General features: G+C 39.3%; 1 protein-coding gene across 1 annotated transcript in view; it reads left to right on the top strand.

The window, feature by feature from the left end:
• Positions 1 to 4,333: 4,333 nt before the first annotated feature.
• The window catches only part of LOC308274393 (uncharacterized protein C2orf78), a gene marked incomplete at both ends in the record, with an annotated part of 38,239 nt that continues 30,747 nt past the window's right edge, over positions 4,334 to 11,825 (top strand). The window contains 2 exons of the mRNA XM_080712061.1: positions 4,334 to 4,390; positions 4,505 to 4,563. Coding sequence (XP_080568187.1) covers positions 4,334 to 4,390; positions 4,505 to 4,563 — 116 coding nt within the window. The remainder of the gene's footprint in view (positions 4,391 to 4,504; positions 4,564 to 11,825) is intronic.

The raw sequence follows: 11,825 nt of genomic DNA, 5'->3' as shown, positions 1-11,825 counted from the left end.
GATGAGCTGCCACCACCCAGGAAGTTGGTGCCTCTGCCTTTTCTCAGCCCAGAAATACCTCAACCTCAGCCTGTTAATCCAGAGCCACGGTCTCTGGCCTTACAGAGGCCCACAGCTTCTCACCCTGCCCAGCCTGCTGCCACTCACTCAGCTCCACCCACTGCAGGCAAACCAGCCCCAGCAGCTCCTGCCAGCACATCCAGGTGGGCCCTGCCACACCAGTTCCCATAGCATCCACTAATGCATCCAGCTTGGGGTTGGCCACCTCTACTCAGCCCAGTGGCCCTCATTCTATTGCTTCCAGGCCTGCACCCTACACAACATTACCTGCACTGCTCTACAGAGTTACCCTGTTTCCACATTTGTCCTAGGCACCACGCAAAAAAGAACAAATTTCTTTTTTTTATTTGTTATTGGTGCATTATATTCATATATCATTTTGGGGTTAAAAAAAACTTGTGTACATTCATGCACACATCACTGATTTACCCCTACCCAATTCCCACCTCATTCCCTCCCTTTACCTTCCTCCCTTGCTTGGCTTAGTGGTTGACTTCGATATGTCTAATTACATTGTGTATTTTAGAGATTTTCCTTCCCTCCTCCCTTCTAAATTTCTACTTGAAGACTTTGCATCACACCCAATTCCAAGGAGGAAACAAAATGATCCTGAGCCAGTAATTTCTAGCACCATACAAGAGAGCAGAGGCCAGAGCAAGAGCAAGAGAATGCTGCCAAAGACACGGCCTTGCAGGAGGGTGCAGTTCTTTACTGAGCGAGAAAAAGAGAAATTCCTCATTATTATGATTGTGTAGGTTAAGAGAGCTTCCAGGATTGGTAATATCACATACGTACCTAATAGTTTACATGTATAGACGTGCATATATTTCTTGGAAGATATAAAGAATATAGATTTACATAAAATGTTGATAATGATCGATGGAAGCTTATTTATTACACATTTAAAAAACTTAGTTGAATAAAATATCACAGAAATGATTAGTATATAGCTTATAAAGAGTTCATTGACATTTCAAATAACTGTTCTCATTTTCTTTGAACATGTGGGGATCATACACTATATTAGACAATTTGTTTGGGAGTACAGGAGGGAAATGATAAGTGAGGAAATAGAAAGGAATATGGACCAGGTCTTGGAACACAAGAAGGGGAAACAGGATGGGACAGGGCATGGTGGCAAATGCCTCTAATACCAGTACTTGAGAGGACGAGACAGTATCATATGGTTTGAGGCCAGCCTCAGCAACTTAGCAAGGCCTGCAGCAACTTAGTAAGACTTTATTTTAAAACAAAAAATTAAATATGGCTGTATATATAGCTCAGAGAGAGAATGCCCGTGGGTTAAATACACAATTTTAGAAAAAGATCAGAGAGATAAAGAGAGGGAAATAAAGAGAGATGTGGATTTTAATAATCAGAAATGGAATCACTGGTAGGACTAGTAGAAAAAAATCTGAGATTAGGTTTAAAGGAAAAAAGTTAGAAACATATAGTGTTGCATACTTTTTTCCCCAGTGAATGGAAAAATGAAAGAGGTTCAGACAAAACTCATCAATCTAGCAAGACTCACTAATTTTGTTAATGCTGTATCACAACAAATAATATAATACAGCTGGGGGTGTAACTGTGAGGTAGAATGCCCTTGGTTTCATCATACAGTATCAAAGGAAGAGATAAAGAAAGAAAAAGGAAGGAGGAAGGGAGGAAGTGTAGGAAGGAAGGAGCAAAGAATGGAAGGAAGGACGAAAGAAAAGAAAGGAAGGAAAGAAAAAAGGAAGGGCTTGAACATGGCAGATTTAGAGTTTAGATTGACAAGAATAAGGGGAAAATATCTGTGTGGAGAATATCCTTAGGACTATGCCCAATAAGACAGACATTTGAAAAAATAAGTTTCAGATATATTCTCACAGGTTACCTAACATCACAGATGAGAAAAAAATAGAAAAGAAGGGGGAATCTAAAGAGAATTGCATGAGCTCAGTTTTCCTGTGAACAAATAATGCTCTGGTATATAGCCTCATGATCTGAGACAGGGTGAAAATCACAAAGATCATGATGTTGAATATTGATAATCTATTAAACACCCAGGAAGCAGGACAGTAAGCGCATTATTTGAATTAACCTTCAAATACTAAGACCAGTTCCACTGTGCTCCTTTAATAATGACTTTGAGCAAAGGCCAGGACCACACCACAAGCAAAGGAGCCACGTAGAGGCTGCGAGGCCTGTGGTCCCTGAAGTCCTCTGCTTTTGCATGTGGCCAACCTTGCTTTCAGATCACCATAACCAGATGTTATGAATAGATAAAATCAAACCTGGAAAGGGGACTGAATACTCAATTGAGGGACATGCTAGGGCTACCTGCTGCAGTGCCACAATTGGAAGCATTGGAAGAAAACTGGTTACCTGCCCCCATCCCCAGCATTGCGAACAGCAAGTGTACACATGCAGGAGACTGCTGTCCCCATGTTGTAGGACAGAAGTACCCACATGCACAAGCGTCCTAGACAGGTGTGAGGGAAGTGGTCATGCCGAAGGCTAGTGAGGAGAGGATGGGAAAGAATTGATGGGGAGAAGAAGAGGATGGAGCAGCACATAATTACCATGGGAAAATTAGGAAATTGTAAGCGGATGTGGTGGTACCTGCTCGTAATCCTGTTTTTGAAGGGCTGAGACAGGAGGATTGGAGGTTCGTGCCCAGCTCTGTCTGCTACTTAGTAAGGCACTCTATAACTTGGTGAGACTCTGTTTCAAATAAAAAGAATAAAATACAGGGTTGATGGTATAGCTCAGAGGTAGAAAACCCCTGGGTTTAATTGCCAGATTCTAAAAGAAATAAAAATTTATATTTTAAAAATTATTTCTTGAAATATAATTCACATAACGTAAACTCTAAGTGTTTTATCTACAATGAGAAACTTTCCACAGTTTCTTCTCTAACAAGCATAATTTCAAACACAGTCAGTAAAAAAATAGGATTTCATAATAAGCACTGGTAGAATAATTGGAACAGATGGAATGAACCAGTCTATAAATGCAATATTTATCTTTGGGTTCTTGTCTAGGAACTTGTCTTTTTCTGGGCTCTTGACAACTTTTATCATACAGTATCTACTCACTGTCACTATCACAAACCCCAAATAGACAAATCTAAGCTTACCACCAAGAAAAGTTATAACAACTATAGACTTCCTCAAACTATTTCTTTGAGAAATCAGTAGCAATTCAGACCTGAGTCACCTGACCACACTGAGAAGAGAAGTTAGTAAGAAGAGAACACACCAGGGCATTGACAGCTAAGGCCATAGAGATCAGAGTGCGCTGACTGCAGACACCGGCCTTCTGCTTGGGTGCTCCCTGAAACTCACCACAGTACATTTCTTGCAGGCCTTCTTTTATTTTCTCCACAAATCCATTAGGTCATGTACACAATACCTTGTTAAACACTCATCGACAAAAAAAAATCATGAATATGTCTTCCTATGTTGGAGTACCTAAAGATAGCACTACACACACACACACACACACACACACACACACACACACACACACGTGTGCACACACAATGAATAGGAAACCCTGGGTTTTTAGAAGCAATGAGAAAAGCTGGGCATGGTGGTGCACACTTGTAATCCCAGTACTTGAGAGGATGAGACAGGAGGATCGTAGGTTTGTGGCCATCCTCAGCTCTGTAGTATGGCTGGAGGTGTAGCCTGAAGGCACCATGACCCTGAGATCCATCCCCAGTACCTCAAAAAAAAAAAAAAAGACAGGGGAAATTGAGAAGCATACTAAAAGAACAAAAATTAGAAGATATGACATACAGCAAACAAAGTAGTAAAATGTAATGTATGAAACATAAATTTGTCCATTAATAAACATTTTAGCTTAAGAAGTCTCAGCTACTCAGATACTCTGAAAACTCTCCCAGCATTCTCTCCCCCCAATCCTGTGTTCTGATTGGCAATCTGATCTTCCTATTGTCTCTCTCATACCTTTAATCTGTCCCTTTTGTGACATCATTCTTCCACTAAACCTACCAACAACTGGTAGAATTTTGGGGCTCCCATGGAGGTGTCTATAAACCAATTTGAATCATCAAAACAGTGACTAGGAAGCTTCAAATGTGTACTCTTTGGATTCAGCCATCCAGACAACCTCTGGTGTTGCCTCTTCAACCCTTGGATGTGCAGTTGATGTTACCTCTCCTCTGAGTATGTCAGGGGTGGAAAGAAAGGTGTTAAAGTTTTCTATAAGTATTCTCTCCCACAACCCATTAAATTTAATACTATAGTCTAAATAGCTTGTAATAATGAGTGAAAGTATCATACTAGGTCTAGAGATCTACTGCATTTTTGACATTTACGAGGTATGTGGCTCTGAACTGATGCTTTATACTCTCACAATATCTGTGTCTCCATATCTCCAACAAGAGGATAACTGACAGCCTGTTTTCTGTTCTTTCTAATTTTGTTTCTTAAAGTTCATGAGTATAAAAATTGAAATCCGAGTTGATGATGATGCTTGTTCAACAGAGCAAAAGTAGGTGGGGCAGATGTTTCATATGTAAGAGTTACTCTACTCATATTTTCACTTTCTAATTTTAAATTTAGAGCTGTTTTTTCACTTGTATTAAAATGAAACTTGGATTATTAATATTCTATTTTATTGGTTTAAATTTTTATTGTGGAAGGCCAGACTACTGCTGTTCTGAAAGTATTATGGACTAATATCTGATAGTTTTCTCACTAATACTGGTGATAAGAGGGGGAGAAAAGGCAGAATTTGGGGCTCTAAGGAGGTAAATATTCTAAAGGAAGTAAGTTTGTAACTCTTTATCTTAAGCACAGGGCCACAAGGACAAATCGGAATAGAAAATGTAGAAATGACAGAGGATAATTTGAAGAATAAAACGTTGGACTGAGTAGAAATGTACGTAAAAGAAGAGGTTGTTCTGGGAAGATGGTGACCAAGATGGTGACATACAAGTCATGCTGCCACTACTCTCCACTGCCTTAAAAACAGCTTTCTACAAAGCCAGAAAATACTCCCAGTAGAGGAATAAAATGATAGGTACAAGGTGGCAGGAAATAAAAACAAAATGTTAGAAGGCTGATCAGAGAGCCAAACCCTCCCACCTGTGGCAGCGCCCACCAGAGTGGCACCATCTTACCTCACCACACTCAACTCCAGAGACAAACAGTAGAACAACCAAGGACTTGAGGTGAGCAGCTGCATATCAACAGGGTAGTAAGCCATTAGTTCTCCCATCGCAAACGCCAGCTACAACTTCCAGCAGTGGCATTTTGAGAGTCACACCCTACAGGGATCCAGAGTGGCACTGAACATCACCAGAAAAGAAGCCTGAACTCCCTGCAGCCATGGGCGCCACACCGGTGCTACCTTGCCTCACTGAATCCAACTTCAGCGACAAGAAAACAACCAAGAACCTGAGTAACCAGCCCTAGATCATCTGAATTGTAAGTCATCAGTTCCTCCTGTGCAAACACCAATTACAATTTTCAGCAGCGGTGGCCAAGCCCACCACGCCCTCCAGAGATCCAGACCAGTGCTCAACAACACTGTAAGTGAAGCTGCGGTCCCCACAGGAGAAGCCCAATGTGTGTCCTGTGGGACTCACATAGCTTGATTAATGCCCTGGGTCTGAGATTTTGTGGTGGAACCCAGCAAAGGGAGGGATGGATTCCACAACTTGCAGCAGTGGTAGATGAGCTTACCATGCCTGCCAGAGATCCAGACCTGTGTGCAGCAATACCATGAGTGAAGCTGTCGTCCCACAGAAGAAAGCCCAGCATGAGCCCCCAGTGATGTGCGCAGTCTCAACAATCTTTTTGGGTCTGAGACTCTGCAATTCAACCCAGAAAAGTTGAAAGTGGAGTCTGCTGTTGGCTATAGCAGAGGCTCAGACAGATTTAGCCTGTGCATCAGTGGAAAGTGTGTGTGGGGAGACCTACACTTAACAGTAGACCCAATGAGTAGGATCTCCAGGATCACCACAGACCACCCAATTGTGGTGAATGGGGAAAAGTCAGCTGAGCCCAGCCTTAGCTGTGGAGAACAGAGACTGTTACATTGAGTTTGGTCTCAGAGGCATCCACCACCTATGGAGGCAGGGAGAGACCAAGACCTGTGGAAAGCGTTGAGGGAGACCTGTACTTAAAAATAGATCGATTCTTCAACAAATGGTGTTGGCAAAACTGGTTACCCATATGCAGAAAACTGGAAATTAATCCCACTTTCTCACCCTGCACAAGAGTCAATTCAATTGGATCAAAGACTTGGAAATTAAACCAGAGAGCTTAAGGCTCCTCGAAGAGGGCATAGGTCCAACACTGCAACACATAGGCACAGATAAAACTTTTTCAACAGGACCACAAAGGCACCACAAACCCAAAGGCAAATCAATGCATGGGATTGCATGAAATTGAAGAGCTTCTGTTCAGCAAAGGAAACTGTCATGAATCTCAATCGAAGGCCAACAGAATGAGAGATTTTTACCACCTATCCCTCCAATAAAGGACTAATATCTAGAATATACAGAGAACTCAAGAAACTCAAAACTTAAACAACAAATCATCCAATCAAAAAATGGGCAAGCCAACTAAATAGACACTTCAGGATAGAAGAAATTCAAATGGCCAATAAATGCACGAAAAAATGTTGAACATCATTGACAATCAGAGAGTTGCAAATCAAAACTACCCTGAGATTTCACCTAACTCCAACTAGAATGGCAATCATTCAAAACACAAACAACAACAGATGCTGGCAAGGATGTGGAGAAGTGGGAACTCTAAAACATTGTTGGTGGTACTGCAAATTAGTGAAACCACTTTGTAAAACAGTATGGAGAATCCTCAGAAGAATGGGAACAAATCTGTACCATTCGATCTAGCAATACCACTTCTGGGTATCTACCCAAAAGGAATGCATGCATCTACCCAAACTAATGCATGTGAATCTATGTTCATAGCTGCACAATTCACCGTAGCCAAACTGTGGAACCAGCCAAGATGTCCATCAACAGATTAATGGATGGCAACACTTTGGGATATGTACACAATGGAATTTTACTCAGCCATAAAAAAATTAATTGCAAGGTATTTTCAGGAAAATGGATGGATCTTCATGACATGATGCTATGTGAGATTAGTCAGTCGCAAAAATTAAGGAATCGGATGCTTTCACTAATATGTGAATGCTAGGGTGAATGAGGTCATAGGAGGAACTCCAGGTAAAAATGGAGATCCTATAGAGGAGCAAATAAGGCAACCTAACTCTGGGGATGGGAGGGGGAGAGCTAAACTCTTTAAAGCGCATGATGTAATTATCCATATCGAAGTCAACCACTAAACCAAGCATGGGAGGGAGGGATGGGTAGGAACTGGTGACTGGGTGGGACCTGGCTGGGTGATATGTGTATTTATGTCTACACACGTTTTGTTACACCATCATGATGTATAAATACAGTGCACTAAAAAAAAGAAGTAACAAGTGGGATGGCATTAAATTTAAAAGTTAAAAGGAAACCATTGAGAACCTAAAGAGAAACCCTACAGAATGGAAGAGGATCTTTACCAGCCTCCACTCTGCTAGAGAGCTAATATCTAGAATTTACAAAGAGCTCAAAAGAATCTATACTAGTAAAACAAATAAACCATTCAAGAAATGGGCAACTGAACTGAATAGACACTTCACAAAAGAAGAAATACAAATGGCCAATAGATACATGAAAAATGTTCAAATAATTAGCCATCAGGGAGATGCAAATCAAAACTACACTGAGATTCCATCTAACCCCAAGCAGAGTAGCAAGCAAAAAAAAAAAAAAAAAAAAAAAAAAAAAGGTCAAATGATAACAGATGCTGATGAGGATTTGGAAAAATAGGAACTCTTTTATACTGTTGCTGGGAGTGCAAACAAGTCCAGCTGCTATGGAGATCAGTGTGGAGATTTCTTAGAAAACTGGGAATGGATCCACCATATGATCTGGCTATATCACTCCTGGGTATCTTTCCAAAGGGGTTGAAATCAGTGATCTACAGTAACATATACATACCCATGTTCATAGCAGCACAATTTGCAATAGCCAAAATATGGAACCTAGGTCTCCATCAACAGATTAATGGATTGAAAAATTATGGAAAATACGCATAATGGAATTCTATTCAGCAATAAAGAAGGACAAAATCATGTTATTTGCAAGAAAAGGGAAAGACATGGAGAACATTATGCTAAGTGAGATCAGGCAAGCACAGAAAGAGAAGGGACATATGTTTTCTCTAATGTGCCCAAACTAGGGAGTATTAGGGATACCAGAGGGACTCCAGATAACGGAAGGTAAACCTCAGCAAAAGTAGAAAGGAAGGGTAGGGGAGGAAGAAAGGTGAGGTAATTAACCAAGGAGCTATGTTTGAGTTGTGTACAATGTTAATGCAGCATTCTTAACCTGGACACTCATTGTTGAAAAGTGGGGGAAGCAGAAGCAGGTTGGGAGGGAGTGCACCAAGTACTGTGTAAAGGTATGCCATTGTCAATACGAACCACATTATGATGTGAAACTATAATGTACCAATGAAAATAAAATCTAATATGTCTCATTAAAAAAAATAGATCCAGCCCCATTGATACCAGCCATCTGCATAGCCTGGGTAAGACTCAGAGATCCAGGTTTGCAGCAGGAAAGGTGTCAGTGGCACTGGGTGCCTGCATAGAGACTGCAGAGGCCCAGTGTGCTGAATCATCTTTATTTGTAGAGTTGCATTAATATGTTGCTTGTGCTGTTTTGATTTTTTGTTCTTCTTTTGTGTGTGTGTGAGTGTGTATGCCTATTTACTCACCTTCCTTCCAAACCCTTTCCCAAGCTTCTTTCCTTGTACATACCTACTCAATTCTATCCATTTTCATTCTTTTTTCTTTTGTCCTCTCTTTTCTCTTTCTTGCCTTGTATTAAATCCACTTAATATAACTATACCAGAAACTTCACAGTGGTTGCTAGAATACTACTACATATTCACTATCTCTAATCTCTAATATGTACTACATTACATTCCATGTGAGGCTTTACCATATTTTTGCATTTATGACTTTGCTTCCCTCCTCACTCAAACTTCACTGTTGAGTACAATACAACTTGCCCTTAGATGTACCAGCTGACACTCAGAGACTGAGACAAATCTATCAAAAGCAACAGACACGAACTTCTGGAATCATGAGAAGAGAAAAAACAAGGAAGCAATGAGCTCCAACAACACCACAATAATACAACCTGACAACGAGCCATTGTAGAGATTTTCAGAAGCTTAAATCAGGAATGTAACTGTAGAAATAATATAGGACTGCTGAAAAGAATTTAGAGAGTCTGAAGGAAATAAATGATGTAATCATCAGAGTAAAGACATCAATTCAAACTGTAAATAATTGATTAGACCACATGGAGAATAGAATCTCACTCCTAGAGATGATGACTCTAAAGACAAATACAAAGTGTATAACTTAGAAAGAACAATTGGACAGCATGAATTGGACCTTGAACAAATATGGACCATTTTTAAAGAGCTAAGCTAAGAATAATTGGCATAGAAGAGCAAAAAGAATGTGAAATCAAATGGATCAACAATCTTTTCAAAGAAGTAACACCAGAAAATTTTCCAAACATAAAGCAAGAGGTTAATACACAGATACAGGAAACATACAGCAATCCCTTTAAACAAGTTCAGAGTAAAGGTTCACCATGCCAGATAAGAGTCAAACTTATCAATGTGGAAGCCAAGAAGAGATTCTTAAGGCAAAAAAAACAAAAAACAAAAAACAAAAAGACCAAGTAACATTCAGAGGCAAACCAATTAGAGTAACTCCAGACTTTCCAAACAAAATCATGAAAGCCAGAAGGGGCTGGAGTAGAATATTCCAAACTCTGAAAGAAAACAACTTGTAGCCAAAAATTTCCTACCCAGCAAAACAATCTCTCAAATTAGATGAGGAAATTAAAATCCTCCACGGAGGAAGCTGAGGGGATTTATGTCTTCCAAACCAGCGCTAGAGAAAATACTCAAAGAGATTAGCTGCAAAGAAGAAATAAGTAATAAACACCAGAACTAGAGAAACAAAAATGTCCATCCAGCCGATGATAAAGCAAAGAGGAACAAACACTATCTCATACAGATGTTAAATCTCAATATGTTAGGAATTTTAAAAATCATCTCTCAATAATCACACTGAAAATACATTGGCTCAACTCCCTGTTAAAAAGAAATAATGTGGAAAAATGGATTAAAACCCAAAATCCATTATTATGCAGCATCATATTAAATGGGGAAAAAAGTTTTTCCTTAAAAACAGAAACGGGACAATGATGTCCATTATCACCACTTCTTTTCAATTCAGTACGTGAGATTCTAGCCAGACCAATAAGGCAAGAAGAGAAAAATCAAAGGAATACAAATAGAAAAAAAAACCCTCAAACTTTCACACTTTGCAGATGACATGATACTAAGACTTAACAAACTCAACAAAAAGGCTAATAGAACTGATCACAAATTCAGCAAAGCATCTGGATATAAATTCAATCCTAAGTAATTAAAACCTTTTCTGTACACCAACCATAAATCCACTGAAAAAGAAATTCAGAAAATACTTCTACTTAGGATTTTCCTCAAAAAATTACTTATGAATAATCTTAACTCAGGAGGTAAAAGACCTCTAGAGAAAATTATAAAACATTTAAAATAATTGAGAACTTAGAAGATTGAAAGATCTTCCATGTTCATGTATAGGCAGAATCACTGTCATCAAAATGGCCATACTTCCAAAAGTGATACAGATTCAATGCAATACCCATTAAATACCCAAGAACAGTTCTCACAGACATAAAAGAACAAGTCCTATATTCATTTGGAGCAACAAAATTCCCAAATAGCCAAAGAACTTCTCAGCATCAGAAACCATGCCACAGGAATCACAAGACCTGACTTTAAACTATAGTACAAAGCCACAGTAATAAAAAACAGCATGGTGCTTGCACAAAAACAGATACATAGACCAGTGAATCAGAATAGAAGTCTTTCAAGATGGATCAAAGACTTGGAAATTAGACCAGAAACCATGATGCTCCTTGAAGAGAACATAGGTCCAAAACTGCAACCCAAAGGCATAGACAAACACTTTCTCAACAAGACCCAAGGGACAAGAAACTAAAAGACAAATAAATACATGGGATTTCATTAAACTGAAGAGTTTCTGTATGGCAAAGAAACTATCAAGAACCTCTACCGAGAGCCAACATAATGAGAGAAGATTTTTGCTAACTATCCCACTGATAGAGGACTAATATCTGATGGGGACTGAGCCTGTATTGGTTATTAATAAGAGCTGTATTAATTGCGAATAAGAATAAGCTTTCATACCTAGGCAAAAGTAGAAAATCTTTTTTTCTGCCTCTAAGCTGTCAGCCAAGAGCTGCAGACAATATTGACCTTGGTCAGCTAAAAGTTAACTATTAGTGCAGCTAAACATGGAATATTAGAACAAACACTAAATTCTCACAGTAGTTTAGAGTTAAGAGAACCTTACATTAATTACTAAAGTACACAAACGTTATAGCCAAAAGCCTCCATACTTTAAATAAAAGTATACAACATATTACATAACTTTTGTATATAGTGATAGAAAAAGGCTAAAAACTCTTCAAGGACATGATATTGTTAATAAATCAACACATCTTGGTTATATATCTAACAAGAAAGGCTTACACCATGGAGATACATGGTGGGCCTGTGCCTGCA

The sequence above is a fragment of the Muscardinus avellanarius genome, assembly GCF_963383645.1.
Source record: "Muscardinus avellanarius genome assembly, chromosome: 15".
NCBI lineage: Eukaryota > Metazoa > Chordata > Mammalia > Rodentia > Gliridae > Muscardinus > Muscardinus avellanarius.
This window is presented reverse-complemented; position numbering and strand designations above follow the sequence as displayed.